General features: G+C 31.7%; 1 protein-coding gene across 1 annotated transcript; it reads right to left on the bottom strand.

The window, feature by feature from the left end:
- Positions 1 to 1,724: 1,724 nt before the first annotated feature.
- LOC119644142 lies at positions 1,725 to 6,835 on the bottom strand. The gene is made up of 8 exons (XM_038043703.1): positions 6,137 to 6,835; positions 4,554 to 4,664; positions 4,086 to 4,322; positions 3,944 to 4,012; positions 3,788 to 3,853; positions 3,652 to 3,729; positions 2,966 to 3,025; positions 1,725 to 2,314 (listed from the first exon to the last, which is right to left on the bottom strand). Exons 1-8 carry the CDS (start codon positions 6,833 to 6,835, stop codon positions 1,979 to 1,981), a joined length of 1,656 nt encoding a protein of 551 aa, XP_037899631.1. The 3' UTR covers positions 1,725 to 1,978.
- Positions 6,836 to 16,979: the final 10,144 nt, after the last annotated feature.

Genomic DNA, 16,979 nt, shown 5'->3' with positions numbered 1-16,979 from the left:
TTATTTTAAAATATTTTTATTTTTAACTTAAGGTAAGACTTGTATAAAAAATTGATGATATTACTTTCTTACAATTTTTACAAATAAATTTTTTCTCATTTATACAACATATATGCTATTAAAAGTTTGACTGGTAACTGAAGTGAATCCAACAATTTATATTAAAAAAAAAAAAAAAAAAAAAAAAAAAAAAAAAAAAAAAATTTATTACTTGAACGCATTTTTACTCTTTCCAAACCATATATATAAAACATTACCAAAGAGTACTATTGCTTGATGGCGCGTGCGTGCATTTAACTGAATGTGTTTAAAAGAAAATAATGAAACTGTTGGCTTAAGCCGTAGCACGAATCCCGGCCTTTTAAAATTTCAATAGACTTCCTATCAATATTGTGCAAAGCATTTATGTCTGATAGAAAACTTTTATAAAATTTGTAAATATTTAAGAAATTAATATATAATCAGCATAAAATTGCTTCATGCTGCTTTAAAAATCAAGACCATCAAAGTACGTCTATGCTCTACATTAATATTATTTCTAAAGAAATTAAATAAAACATTGACTTGCAAATTTCACTTTTAACCAAATGAAATTGAAAATTCATATTTGCATAGTTTAAACGCACACTTACTTTTACATTAATGAAAATCTTTCGGTAGCTGGAATGGAATGAGAATACACATATATATATATATATATATATATACCCATACGCTCCCTTTTCTCTCTCTCTCTCTCTCTCTCTCTCTCTCTCTCTCATCCTGTCTTTCTCTTTTTCTCTTTGTCTCTCTCTCTCTCTCTTTTCCTCCCGCTTATTCTCTTCATAAGTTACATTCTCTTAAATATTGATATGTTCATCCCTCTTAACCTGACACCTACATTCGTAAGCTTTTCTTTCATTTCACGTAAGTTTCAACTTCCGTGTTACAATTGCTCTTCGAATGTTTACGTTTAAGATTTTTATTGCACGCTGGTATATGTATTCAATTGTATTTAGCTAATTACTTTCATTTTCATTGTTATGGTTAATGATCACCGCGTTTTCGGTTAAGTGCGCTTTGCATTTGAAAGCGATTGTCTCCAAAAAAAAAAAAATAAAAAATAAAAAAAAAAAAAAATTACTATAATTACGAACGAAGGAAGAAATAAATTGAACAGTTTTTAAATCACGTTTCGAATTTCACATCATAGCGGAATGTTTTCACAAAGACAAGAATTTCTAAGCCGAACACAAATCACTTGCAAATTATTTTTACCGTAAGAATTTCGTAAAGCTTATGGAACAATACGACTCGAGAACGATATATGCTGTGAATTTTATTAAGTTAGACTTCTTTGACAGATTCCATCTGCATCTGAAATCTCGAGAGACCAGACTCTCTTAAAGGTATTGTAACTCGATTTCTATATTGCATTCTGCCAGCGTTTTTATTTGTCACTGTGCATAAGAGTTAGTAACAGAAACTTAATTTTATTGGTTTTGTTATCGTAATTGAATGCTTAGTTTGTTTCATATCTGCTCGCTTCCTAATATTTATTTTATTTCTTTTTCTTTTTTCCGCTATAGTTTAGCAGAGACATTTTTAACAAACTGTAGATTATCTTTGTGGGCTATCTTCACTTTCGTGTTTCCTGTTAGTTTATAGGTTAACAAGTTGGGCTATTACAACCTTGGACATTTGTTTCTTCGTATCCTATTCCAATTACCGATTTGTCATATGTTTTTGGTGAAATATTTTTCCTTTAATTTGAAAATGCATTTATTTAAAACCAATAGAAACAAGTTATGGTAACCTTTAAAATATACGGTTTAAGTCAAGTATTGCATAATTGCTTTCTTTGTTATCATTAAGACAAATTCATTGCATTCTAAATGCTTTGGTGGTTTTTCAATAATCAATAGAATTTAAACGAAATTTATAAAATAAATTCTTTAAAATCATTTGTATATATATAGAATTATTTGTATAAACATGACTACCATCCATTACCATCAACTGCTGCTGGTTTATGTCCGGATGAGCCCGTAAATATTGATTGTGAAGCTTGCGAAGCACCACCTGATGCACCCACTGAAGCATTCAATATTATGCTTACCACACCGCTTACCAAATGAGCGACAATATGCTTAATAAATGCTGCCGAATCTGAGCCACCTTTCCATTGATCTTTATTATCTTCTTTACGGGTATCTTTGCGTTCCTCCGAATCGTCTTCATCGGATTCTTTACGATTTTTCGCTTCTATAAAACTTGAAATAAGATTTTTTAAAAATATAAAAGGTCTCGGCGGTACATCGTCTTCCTCAGGATCCTAAAAGAACAAGAAAATATACAAAAACAATAATAGAATTATTTTCCATGCAATATAAAAAATGAAAGCGAAACGTTCGATCTAAAGAAATTTTTTTATATACCCATCACTATTTCGTGCTAAAAAAAAAAAAAAAAAAAAAAAAAAAAAAAAGCCCTTTTAAAAATTATTATCATTGTATCGTTTCGATAGTGTGTTTCTTGTTTATAATAAGGTAAAGTCGTAGAATCGTATGCTACTAAAACATCATATACGAAATCGTATTTCCCCATTTCTATTTCGGAAACTTATGAAAATGCCACCATCTCGTAATTACACATACTAATGACCGTATACTTGCGTGTCTTTGATAATTGTTGAAAACAATAAAAAAATATTCGAAACCAACTTTGACGATGGAATCGAAATTTTCGATCCACAATTACTAACTAAACTGAATGATAAAATCTCCACGAAGATCAAAGATACTTTGAAGACAAGTACGGTACAAACGGTTGGCAAATGCATCGATGGGTATAATTAAATTCAATAATAGACTACGATATTACGGTTAGTAGACTAACACAGATTAGATTCTATCAAAAAAAAAAAAAAAAAAAATGAAGATTTTATTCTAAAATATGTAAATAAAACATATAATCAGATATATACTGCACTTAAAGAAGCAACAACAGTTCCCAGAAAATTGCCTACAAATTGTCCATTATTTATCTGTAAAAAAAAGAAAAAGAAAAAAATGGTTATATCAAATTCGAAGATAAATACACATACGTGCATGCACAAGTAACGGTTGCTCAGTTTGTAATGATATTCCTAGATGTGATAAGTGCGTAATAATGCGTACATCGCGAAAGACAGAACAAGATAGCTAGATAGATAGATCGATCAAGAACATATAAAACAGATGGAACTTATAACTTATCACATGCTGGATATCTGCAAACAATAAAGAAACTGTCAGGCCCGCCGCCGGAGCATTATGCGTCATAGCAATGCAAACTTTCAAAGGCACCGCAACAACATGACAATGTGAGCGGTTAAAACAGCACTCTGGTTCTGTGTAGTTGTAATGATTTTTCTCTTATTCCGAGGTATTAAGAGCAAAGTAAAAAAGCAAATCCTTACTTAGATCCTTGGCTTATTCAAAGTATGAAAAAAGTGCCATAGAAAATAATGAAGAGAAACATTGGTTGGTTGATACGTATGATAATAATTCAGATATAGAAACGCATTTCAAACACATACAAACATATGATTTTCGTTTTTTGTTTCTTTTTAATTCTTCGCAATACATATCGAGCAACTCAAGTATATATATATATATAACAACATCTTACCGCTCCTCCACCACCCGAGAGACCATCAAAAGCAGTCCCAACATATTCACCCAAAACCGTACCAAAATTTTTATTACCCTAAAATTTGTAAATATGTATATTAAAATGAACTCGTTAAAGCAATGATTTTAATTACAGCCAATAAGCCAGAAATTAAAGCGGTTGCCGTGCTAATTAACGACTCAATATCCAAACCGCCCGGCTGTAATTTTAAAAATGTTTAAAAATGAAAAAAGGAGAAAAAAAAAAAAAAGAAAAAACAATAACTCAAGCGTTCGGTTATGTTACTTACACCAAATATATTAGAAATAACGCCAGTAAGAGCACCAATTAATGCGCCAATATCTGAACCACCTTCACCCTGCAATTAGGCATTTGCGTTGTTTGATGTGATGTGATGTGGTGAGAAAATTATTTTTGCAACTAATACTTACTCCACTTAAACTGCTTATAAGGCCCACTATGCCACCACCAGCAGCTGGTTCCCCTTCGCCTATATCAAAGTCATCATCATCCAGCTCACCGGAATCGGCAATCTCTTGCTTAGCATGCGTTGTATTATTAGCATCAATGATGTTTGTGTCATTTGTGCCTGCATTCACTAATTCGATTGGGGCATTAGGATTAACGTTGTTTTTACGATTACTGCGACGACTAGTTTTAATAACATTCTTGTTTTTTTGTTTTATTTTTTTTTTTTTTTTTTTTTTTTTTTTAAAATATAAAAAATTTTTTTTTTTTTTTTTGTTTACCTTTCTTATGAAAACTTAAAATTATTATTTCTCATAATTGTTGTTAGTCAATAATATACTTAATATGCACCCAGACACACATGCAGCTGTGCCATCTATGCATAGACTACTTGCATAATATATAAAATATTTCGTTTATCTTAAACTTACATTGGCAGCTGTTTGGTAATTATCGTAAAAATCTTCAGCTCTTTTATAATTCGCATTGTGATTGGCCTTTTCGTCGTCTGTGATATCTATCAAATTTTTGCGAACATCGTCCTGCAATATAGACGTTTTTACCAACAAACGGGTTTGTTGTTAAAAATCTTTTTTTTTTTTTTTTTTTTCATTTTTCTTAAGCGAATTTAAATGTTTGCAATTTTAATGCAGAAGAGTTTTTTAATAATCATAAACATTTTGTTAACGGCCTATAAATCAAATTTATTTGACATTATTTGACGAAAAGTCAAATATTTCACGAATATATATATATATATGTGCTGGCGCAAAAGAACAAATTTTTTTTTTTATTTCTGTTTTGTATTTACGTGTGTTTGAAAAATCTAAAATCGCATATTCTTAATTTATCTTCGATACGAGAAAAAAATATATTCCATATGTACTTCACGGAAAATGATTATTTGTGCAAGAATGGAATCTAAAATTAATTCGCCGACAATGTTTCAGGTTTATATTCTTCAAGTGTAAAATATTGCTTAGATTTTGAAAATATTTTGGCGAAAAGTATTCTGCCGAAGTCGCCAATCAGGTCGGTTTTTATGGAATGCACTGTTTCAAATAACCTTGGGAAACTTTCGGCGGACGGCCCTGCCTTTACGATGTTGAATACGTACCTCCCTTTTCTTAACATGATTAGACCACAAGTACTAGCGAAAATTTCCATCGATTAAAATAAAGAGGAACGAACGAAGAGAATATTAAACTAAAAAACTAAACTTCTCTGAGTTCTTTCCCATTTCTTGGTCTTTTCATCAGTTCAAGAATAAAGTAGAATTCGTCGATTATATAGTTACACCTTTTCCTTTACCTTAATGTTAATTTAGGAAAATAATAGAAACATATCTTAAAACTAAACAAGTAAAAATATTATAGTGCGACATGGTCCAATATATTAATACTCTAGACCACTGCGCTTAATACGGTTATTCGTAATGATAACAACTTTCCTTAAATAAAGTTTTATATGGGAAGTGGTCGAAAAAGGTGGTCCGATCCGCATCATTTCAAGAGCATCCGTCTACGGGCCAAAACCAAATTTCAACAAAATATCGTAAAATTACCAACTTATAGGTTGGACGTAAGAAACCAAGACGGACAGACAAGCTTAGAATCATTTTCTAAAGCGATTGATGTAATAAAAGGAGGGATCTATCTCAAGTCCTTTTTGGGTATTGCATAAATCCGCCCAAACTTAACATAGCTTTATACCACGAATAGTGTAGGGTATCAAAAATATGTTAATATTTGATGTAAGATGGTTAATTTGATTGGCCTTAATTAATTTGAATATGAATATGCTTCAGATACCGTAGTCGAAAAACATCAATATCTTGACAATGTGGGCTTATTGTCACAAGTTTTTTCATTAACAGCTCACTTTTAGAACTACGTTTCAACTATATATCAACTCATGGTATTATGACTCGGATATCAAGAAATCCTTGAGAAAATTGAATCTATCACGAAAGATATATCGAATTTTATCAAATATTTATTCTTATCTCTACTACCTCTGATGATATCATTTTAATCATTTCAATCCGTGCCGGTTCGTCAATCTCCGTATTTCGCTTTTTTATCTGCAATTTACCAGCTCTGGCAATTATATCATTTATATTAGCATTTTTTATCAAATAGTCCACTGTACGATTAACTTTCGTATCTACCACATTTTTCATCATATCGATTTGCTTTAATATATTTGTCCTTAAGTTTCCTATTAAATCCGATATTTCAATATTTTCATTAAAAGTACGATTCTCACGTCTCACCGATCTTAACATGTCATGTAACTCTTTTTTATATGTTTTTACATGTTTATTCTTCATAGCCAAATCCATTGAGTTAACGAGTATTTCCAAAGCATTTCGATCTCTTTGCAATTGTTGTTCAATTTTTTCAATTCTAGGCAAAACAATTTGCCTATCACTCATGTCCGTATTTGAAAGGAAATCATTTAGTTGATTTATTAAATGCTTTTCCATTTGCTTTTCAACATCTTTAATGCCATTCACTATACCTAAGATAGTAATGGTTCTCAGTTCATGTTGCGATAGATATGGTTCCAATTTTTTGTACGCCGCAATCGCACGTATATAATTTGAAGTTAATGGTACTTGCAATGGCTTCTTGATCGGTAACGAATTCACCAAATTGATATACGATATAAGCGAAAGGATAAATCGAAATTTGAAGAAAGATGTACGCATTTTGCCCGACTTAACGATGCTATGTTCACTTTGAATTTTCACAAAAAACTAATTTTTCATAAAAATTTTCCTAACAATTTATATGCAATGAAAAATGATTAAAAAGTAACTGATGGGCGTGTCACTTAAACTTTACGCATGGTTTTGTATGATTGCTTAAAAATAAGCAGTTAATTTACCATTTCATTGCTTTAATAATCGCATACATATATACGCCAATATGTAGATGTGGACAAGTGATGATACGTGTGCAATACATATATATATATATGTACATTTATTAGAGTATCATTATATTGTAGTTGAACGTCGCGCTTCATTGTTTCATTGTTTTTTCGCTGAGAGAGTGAAAATACTTAAAACAATTACTATATAAGTATAAGTTTTGTGCAAAGAAATATCATTTAAAAGTAAAATTACATCCCCCCTTTTACGAAGGTACTGTCAATTAATTGACTTTCGATCATCTTTTATCTTTATTATACAAAAACTAGTTTTTTTTCTTTTTACTTCCCTATCCTCAAATAATACCTTAGAATGGATCATTAAATATTATTACAAACCATTTATTGCATTCTTCTACACCCGATTATCGCTGAAACACTTCTATCTAATTTTCAAGATTCAATTAAGTATTTTATTTATTATTCACTTTAAAAATATTGACTTTGTTGAGATGATTTGTTATTGTATTTGTGGTTAATTTCTACTTTGTAAATAAAGTGCACGAAATACAAGGAAAGCTGGGCATAAGAAACATATTAATGATGCGGTAACAATTGTTCGAATTAATTAGCAGAAGAATATGCACTGACTGAATATTACCTAATAAATAACTCTAGTCAACCTTGACCATCTAAAACGAATATTCATAATTCTTGACCATTCGTTAAATACCTATGAAGTCTAGCGTTGCCGCCTTAGTGGACTGTAACATCGTACATTCAATTGTTTCGTTCCAATGAGTAAACACAATCGCTTCTAGCCTTAATTTAACGGAATAAATAGAGTGAGTGCGAGATCTTTCCCTTTCAATTTATTTAAAGTGCCTGCATAATCTTCCGCATGAACGTCTGCTTAAGTCGTCTTATCCTGATTTTTGAGATATCTTTTCATCCTGTTTCGAAAGAAATCTCTGCCGCAATTTGAAAATTGATAATAAAAGTGAAAAGATAGATAGATACACACTGTAGAGAGTAAATATTATTAATTCGATTATGCGTCATATTTAAAAACGAAACTTGCTAATTCTCTACGATATGATGATGTAATAGACCACACATCAGTATGACTTGGTTTTTAAATATATTCCATCTCGTTACCCATTAAAAGCGCTATTTTTTCAGTCGACAGCTCCTTATTGAAAATGAATTTGTAACACATGGCTCAATGTCTTACTTACTTATATATTTAAATTTCGCAACGATAAGAAAGTGCTGTTACGTACCATATGGCAACATAAGAATTCCAAGACTTTTCCGCCTTAACTCGATTCAACAATTCGTTTCTCATGTCTGCTCTGCTATAGGACTCTAACGCAGTATTGCGAATGACTTAATTTGAATGAATTATAATTAGATTATTCGAAAGACTTTGAATTTTCCTAGCGTCAATGTAACTCTTCATAACGGATCAGGCCTATTTGAAAGCCCGGATTTTAGTTCAATAATTTTCTGTTTTCCATCTACATTTTTGACATTCCGAAATGGCAGGCAGTCATACGGATTTATACTACCAAACCACCTCGGAATGTTCAGCTAATTAAGCGCACTTATACTTTATACGATCGTATATAAATTAATCTCAGGTATCATAAGAGTACTTTAGCTTAAACCTATGCCCTTGGTCGATATAAAATTTTCTATGATAATTTAAAGATTTACTTTCGGTTCATTTAGGCATTTGCTTGCATCTAAAACTCTGTGATATGAATTGCAAATAAAAACAAAAAAACAAAAAAAAAAAAAACAAATACGGAAACTATATTCGGCTATGGTCGCATCTTTTATAGCCGTTATTTTATTAAGAAAAAAAAAATCAAAAGAAATGAAATTTCTTTACTCCATAATATGAAGGTAGACTGATTTTTCCGATTTTTGTATAGTTACGCTTTCGCGTATCGTTATTCCTGTTTTAGTTTATGAGTAACGAGCAAACAAGCCATTTTGTTTGCTTTTCAAAACAGAAGCATTTTCAGTTCATGTCATAGTCTGTGCGTCTCCTTTGACCGCTTTCTACATCCTCGCTGCTTGCAGGCACTTTGAATATTTTGTTCGAAATTTTGAAGACGAGCAAATAAATGCTTATCACAAATATCAAACACGCGGAAGGACGGACATGTTAAAATTGATTTTGTCAAAAATATCTATACTGTATAAGATCAATGAAATTTACTGCTGGGCGTTACAAACGTTTTCGAAAAATGAATATGCGTCCGCCCGTCGATGGTGGGCATAAAAACCGAATAGTAGTAGTCACACCTTAATGCATAGTTTATGAAAAACACGCAAAGTTTGTATCTTAAGTCTTTTGTTTGAACTTAAAATTTTCGAAAGTATTAATGCCGGCCAACAAGTTTATTTCATTTGATTTCAAGGAAACTATTAACTAAATTAAGATCAAAAAGTCATAATACAAAGTTTTTTATACATGTTCATATATTTTATTATTGTATATATGTACATATATAATTTTAATAAAACAAACATATAGACACACACAAAATAGGAGTTAGTTAATGTGTAATGTTTGCATTAGGTTTATCTAACTTAATCTGCATAGAAGCCGCCATTTAAAAGAATTAGAGCATATTAAAGGCTTTGATTTGAAATCGAACAAACAGCTTTTGAAAAGCAATAACCAAAGTAATTGTTGTTACATTATGAATAGTCACGGCTTATTGACTCTGAAAATGTTTCATTTTGCTTTAGTTTTTCAAGTCGCAAAACGTCAAAGCATATGTGTGCTAATTTATTTAGTCTAATACTTAATAAATTGTATACATTTTGTGTCAGCGTGAGATCCTGAATCGATTTGGCTATGTTTGCTAATTTTTTCGTTTATTTGATTATTAAAATGACATGTCTAACTACAAGTAAGGCATCCAAAGTGTTTTACTTTGCCGTAAAATGTCCGCCTCGCCAAAAATGAATTTTTTAAGTTAAACTAATCCTTCCAATTGACTTTGTAGCTATCAAACTCACCCTCTTGTATGATTTATTATCTACGAAAAGAAGCACCACTAGCCGCAGGTTGATTTTAAACCAGAGCCCTTTAAGGAGTTTCTTACATTTCTGCCTCGAAAGCCGGTGCACGCTATGGCAAAGGAAAAAGCCATACACTAAATTCCACAGAAAACTCAACTGAAAATGCGAATCTTCACATTGTAAAACGTGGAACCAGTGTTAACCATTTGACCCCATAAGATTTCTTTCATTATTCTCCAACATCTCAATTCCGGAGTTCATGTTCGGCGCGTCACGCAAATGGGTGGGAGGGTTCGTCTCACACTTAGCCCTTGAAATATTTTCCAAATACGGCGAATAGGTGTACGTCTATTAATAATTCTAGGAACTAAATAAGAAAAAAATTCTTTTATAAAATTCGACATTGCTCGTCAACGTAGCCTCCTTCAGAAATGATGGAACCAGTCCTAACGCTTCTCTCATATTTGGACTTCTTTTTTGAACGCTCAAAATATGGTTCAGTTTCCGTAGAGACCTGAACATTTATTGGAAGTATTTATTGCACACACACTTGAGCACACAAAACATTTGGAGCACACTTTTGAAATTTTCTGCTAGATCTAGTGGAGGCGCTGAGGGAGCAATCGGAACCTTAGTTGATAAAAATCCTCGAATTAAAGCAACATATTGATGTACTACTTACCCTAGTAAGGTAGTACTACTTACCTAGAAGTAAATTTGATATGCAATTTGCAAACCAGGTGTCTCATGCTCAGATTCTCATGCAAAATAGAGAGCACATTGTGTTTTGATATCTCTGCTTACTCAGCTATCTCTTGTAATGTGAGTTTTCGATCGAATTTTCAGGATTTTTTCGATCTCTGTTCGGCATTCATTCAGCATCATCGGTATCCGTACGGCCACACTTAAAATTAGGAAATCACAGAAAAGTAGTTGCTTTTAACGGAAAAGAGTTGAATAAGAGTTGATAAAGTTAGAGAATAAAAGTTTCAAGGCCAATGCGTATTTTGAAAGGTAATTTTTGTTATCAAAGAACAGTTCAGATTTTTGTATTTTTTTTTTTTTTAATGAATCGCAAACAAATTAACATGAAATTGTTAAAGACCGCCTTTGAGAGTTTGCACATCCCAATAGGAACAAGCTTTCTTCTTATTTCAAAAAAAAAAAAAAAAAAAAATTCCAAAATAATTGTAAAACCAAATCGAGACAATGAAAGAGTATTGGAAAAAATGAAAGAAACCACATCCGGCAGTCCTACCAGTAGCAATATAAAAAACATTCTTTGAAAAGCAAAAATCAATTTTCAGAAAAATACACTGAAGTGTAAAGTTAAAAAAAGAAAACGCAAAAAAAAATGTTGGACATATTCAAACACAGAAGAACATTACATATAGTTCAGCAAGTCCAACTGTTACTTACTCTTAATCATTCTTGATATTATACGACATCATTATTATGGTACACACGGTACATTTTTGACCCGTTTTCTTCATATTTATAAATATTAAGAATTTTACCTTTAGAAAAGTGATTTATCATCAATCTCAAACCTCACGTACACAAGCAATAAACATAATTGATTTACTTATTGGAGAAAATTGACGTATAAGCAACACGTGCGCTAGAAAACGCTACCAAGAAGAAGAATACAAATTTTGAAATATTTTCTAGCTCCATTAAATTACGGACTCTCCTGGCCGAATTCTCCTCTAGGTAGGACACAACCAAATACAAGCATATCTCCAACGCGCTATGGCAAGTCGTAAATGTGCCAGCACATGGATAAATTCTAAAAATATTACCATAGAACATGTATGCAGAATTTAAAAAGCTCTTAATAAAGAAGCGCACTTTAAAGGGATGCTTCCAGCCTAAATAAACTTATATCTGATTTTTGTGTGTAGAGAGATAAGATTTTACCGTCATTTATGTATAATGGCTGCAGCCATCTTAAAAGCATATATAATTAAGAAATTGTAAACCAAAATGCGGCCGAAAGAATCTTTCAGTGGCATTGGCGTGAACCTCATATAAAGAACTAATTAATTGACTGATGATATTTGGAAGGTGTCATCTACTTATGAAATTACACCTTCCAGATTCTAAGCAAAATCCATACGATACGTTTGCGCAAAATCTTATCAAGTCGTCAACAATGTTAATGAAACTAATTATAACAATGTTCGGTGCGTTGGCCGAATCTTCTGTCCTCACCACAATTCTCTTAAAACAAAATAAACAAATTTTCACTGTTGTTGTAGTTTATGAGTGATGAGCAAAAATCCTATTTTTCACTTTTGCAAGCAGACCTATTCATGTTGTATTGCGGGCTTGTCCTCGTGACTGATTTCGCCGTTTGCGGCCTGCCTGCAATCAATTTGAACTGATGCCTTATTGCCATTAGGAGAATGTTGCCCACAGACATTCAAGAGACTCTGGCAGATGAATGTATAGACGGACATACTGAAGTCGATTTAAAATTTAATGTCGATGTGTTTCGTGGTCTCTCTAAGACTTACTTATGGGTGTTGCAACGTTCTCGCAAAATAAATGTGTCTCTATTCGTCGGTGGTGGGTACAAAAAAAAAAAAAAAAATGTACTTAAAAACCTATTAGTAATTTAAAGACTGACGGGGTAATAAAAATAAATGCATGCGAATTGTTTTTTAAGAAAACAGCGATCTCGAATCTATTTAATTTACATGGTACAAATCATTTCGTTTTTTTTCTTTTCTTTTGTCATTTTAATGACTGACATTAATTAAATTTTGTCTTACTTCAAATTTGTTTCGAATTTGTTTTCTTTTACAAAACCTTTCGGCTTGGATTTTATATTTATTTTATGCTTTTTTATAATCTTTGCATTTCATCACAAGATATTCAACGAATAATTGCTTAATATTAACAATTTTTTTTTTTTTTTGTTTTTTTTGTTTTTTTTTTTTTTTTGTTTTATTTATGAATTTAGCGAATCTCTTTTTACCTTCAACTTTGCAGTATTCATTTTTATATATCTTCACATAAAAATCTTTCAAACGAAAACACTTGTGCAAAGAAAACCCACACATTCGTACCTATCCTTAACTGTATACTCATACATCAATTTAAGAAATTTTTTTTTTTTTTTCATACTCTTGCAATCGTTTTTATTAAATGCTTTTATTTTTATTAAGATTTATATGTACATTATTGTACAACTGTATCTGTGTATGATTTAACTTTTAAATCTGCATTTCGTAAAATATATTATTATTTTTCATATAAAAACAAAATTTTTCAAAGTCTACATAAAAATTTTGTAAAACTTGTTTATTTTCTTTCATAATTTTTTTTTTTATTTTTTTTTTTTTACATTTTACATTGTAAAGTTCATTCAACTTCCTTCTGACGCGATCCTATGTGTGTGTATTTGTTTCGAACTATGAATATTAAAAATTTGCTCTACATTCATTAAGTATTTATTTCTTATATCAAAATCTACGTAACAAACAAAAAAAAAAAAACCATTACACGAACTTGCACGATATGCATAGATACGTGATAATGACATTTTTTTTTCTTTTTTTCTTTCTTTCAACTGTCGAAAGGGCGAAAGGACAGAGAAAATAAGAGTAGCAATGAAATGATTTAATTTATTATTTTACGTAATCACCTCTGCACCTTAGTGTTAATTATTATTTCATAAAATCAAAAGTAAAAACTATGGAGCTACATAATGTATGCAAACTTCTCGTAAGAGTGACCTATTTTAGTTTACCTTTCTCATGGCCACCATATCATCATATATTTCTTAATTTATGTTCATGTTTTAAGTCATGTTTAACTCAATTGTCTTTGCAGGAGGCAATGTGCCGTTTAATAAATTTTACGATTTATATAAAGTTTTCTTCCAATTTTCCACCCAAAAGATAACAATTTTCATCACAAAATCGTTCGCAATGATAAGAACAGGAGGCCTTTACAAAATTCAATCATGCCACAAAAATTCATTGCCTGCTGTAAAATTCATTCCAACGATGTACACAACCCATGTACTTATATTATAGTATATTGAGGGTTTTAGGGTCGAATGTTATTACCAACGGCCACTTTTATTACTTATTGGCGATGGATTTTTCGGTGCATTTGCAACAAGACGGCGCAATACATCATCGAGTCAAGAAAAGAATATATATATTATTAGCGAAGCGAACGGCGAGTATGTTTAAGAAAAAATCTTACAGAATTTTATGACGAATTATAGTCGTCTGTTGGACAACGTTATTAATTATTGTGCAACAAGTCCTAAGTCATTGTCTGCTATAAATGGGAGTTTTACTTCGCCATAGCTAGCTTTGCGATATTTGAGATTTGAACACGCGAGCAGTGACTTGGTAGTCGCAATTCTTATCTACTCGGCTAACAATGCGAACGCAATTACAGGGAACTGATAAAATATTTGAAAAAAAAAAATTAAATCGTTTGAAACCTTATAGCGTATATTCTCTGTGATGTAGAGGAGGTCCTACAAAACAGTCATAAACATTTAGAATAGTGAGCGCTAACCTGCACCATTTCACCATAGCGTCTCTCTGAAGTTACGTAACGGAATAGGAATTTGCAATAATATCTTTGAAAATATTTCTTAACTATATGTTGAGTCCCTTCGCTCCAAGAAAATAGCTGATCGGTTAACTTTAAGATGACAATAAGTGTTTACGAGTAGATGTCCGCAAGACGAGCCGTGTAGGTAATTATTATTATAACTCGCTATTCGCGGGTGAGCACTTAGTCGGTAAAGGCAACGGACTTATGAATTGGGCACACAGATGCTCTAGGTTGCGCCCTTCTCCCAATATCATTCCGTTTCTTCACTTTATCTTCTTTTTGGCCGTCGCCGAGTTACTCGAATGGGAGGCATCTTCTAAGTGTTTGGGCAAACCCATGTAATTCTATTATTGCGTCGAATGACTCTGATCTACTCTAGTATTCTCGCTAGTGTTCTAACTTCACCTAATTTACCCCCATCGAGCGATAATATGATGCGTGCGAAAGATGACAGACAGTCCATCGGAAATAAAAAAAAATGGTGTGTCTCTGCAGAGTAAAACATCACCACTAAAGAATTAAATTTTGAGCAGAGAACATTTCTGGAGCATTTGCGTAAGACTGAATACAAAAAAAAACTCGATATTTGAGATACACAAGATACACAGATCCACAAGAAAAAATGACTGAAGACTGAAACTGAAGTCACCTAGAACCTAGCTGCACTCACGATAGCATAGAATAGATAGGGTAGAATTTCGAGCTTAATGTGATTGAAATGAGATCGTCCATCACCAGCTAACTCTAACGCGGCGAGCCGGTTGACCCCCCTTTCTACCTAATGCGGTGAAAGTGCGCAATTGAAGTAAAACATCCAAATACAATAAATTGTATAGCCCGGACCTAATTCTGACCGACGACTATCATTCGTTTCGCTCTCTCTCTCTCTCTCTCTCAGGAATTCTCTTCATGATGTGGAGATAGATGACTTTAAGAGCGTGATCATCATCATTTGATTCAGTTTTTTAATGAAACGAACAAAGTTCTCTCAGTTCAGTCACACCAATTATACTTTAATGCTTTTCTACTAGCGTTCGACTCAAATGTTCCTAACACAGTATACATGCGCTCAAGTAATCAAAGTATTTAAAACCAGGCAATTAAAAGGAATAATTACTTGTTAATATGTTATATAAAATCTGATTTGTGTCCTGCAATTAGAAGAAGTTGATTGTGAAATCTATTTAAATTGAATGTAGGAGAGGTAAGCGAATTAGAGCGTATATGAGACGTGGGTAAGTAGAATGTATTTTTTTGCTTTGTTTCCTTGCATTTTTCCAAGATCCACAAAATATAGTAAAGAATTGAACTGAGATCATATTCGTAAAGTAGCGAGCAAACTTGAAAATTTATTTAATAGATAAGGAAGAAAGATCAAATTCAACTTTAAGTAGATTCGTAAATATCTCTTAATTTAGACTTTTTCTAATTATAGTTGAGTCGACCGGTCGAGCGTCCTTAATGTCCTTATACTACCATATATGATCCTGATTAATATTAGCGTCAAATTTTATTTACTTGTTTACAGCAAGTTGTTTGAGGAAAGTATTTTAAAATGCTTCAAAGCTTCGTTCAAATATTTCACGTTCAAATTAGATAAATAAGATTCGAAAGCAATAATGTTTATATGACTTATGTCAAAGTTTTCAACGTAGAAAAAAGCAACACTTAACTGTAATGGATCTATAAAAAAAAAAAGATGAGTGTACAGGAAATCGAAGGTCGGAAGGTGAACGCGCTTATGCAGAACTGAATGAATTGAATGATAAACGATCCGTTTAGCGAACAAAGGGAGAAACACGCGAATCAGCTAAAAATTTCATATAGCAATAAATAAGTATATATACACTTACACCTACATACAAAGATTAACGAACGCATACAATCAAACTAGTTTGAAATTTCGCACCAATCAGAGAGTGTGTAACACTGTGTCGGAAATAACAAGCGCAATGAAAAAGCTCATACATCCTCTTCTTTCGATTAATGAATAAAGAAATGTTGTAATACTTTCATTGAAATAGAGATCATGCTCTATTGATTATATATTATCTTTCGTGTAATAATGACTTCATTTATAATTTACTGAATGAATGCATATGAACACATACTCATACATAGAATAGATAGAATATTTGGTTTAATTCATAGTTAATGTGCTCTAAAAGGTTATATAAACAATATTAATCATGCGCTGATTAAATTTACATTAAAATCGTACAGATTATATAATCATATAATTTATAAGATGAAAAAAAAATTTTACTTCACATAATTTAAACAATTAAATTAATTATATGTAAATTATTTCTATTTCCATTTTAGTTGCCGTACATAAATATTGGATTTAA

Source organism: Glossina fuscipes, unplaced genomic scaffold (genome assembly GCF_014805625.2).
Source record: "Glossina fuscipes isolate IAEA_lab_2018 unplaced genomic scaffold, Yale_Gfus_2 0, whole genome shotgun sequence".
Classification (NCBI taxonomy): domain Eukaryota; kingdom Metazoa; phylum Arthropoda; class Insecta; order Diptera; family Glossinidae; genus Glossina; species Glossina fuscipes.
The sequence above is the reverse complement of the archived record's forward strand: the minus strand, read 5'-3'. Positions and strand labels throughout refer to the sequence as shown.

Bases quoted from the DNA above. Each gene is read 5' to 3' on its own strand.
- LOC119644142 (XM_038043703.1), bottom strand. From the start codon at position 6,835: ATGCGTACATCTTTCTTCAAATTTCGATTTATCCTTTCGCTTATATCG. The intron at 3,730-3,787 runs GTAATTAAAATC...TACAAATTTTAG, and splicing joins TAATTTCTGGCTTATTGGCT to GGTAATAAAAATTTTGGTAC. The intron at 2,315-2,965 runs GTATATATCTGA...TTGTTCTTTTAG, and splicing joins TTGTTGCTTCTTTAAGTGCA to GATCCTGAGGAAGACGATGT.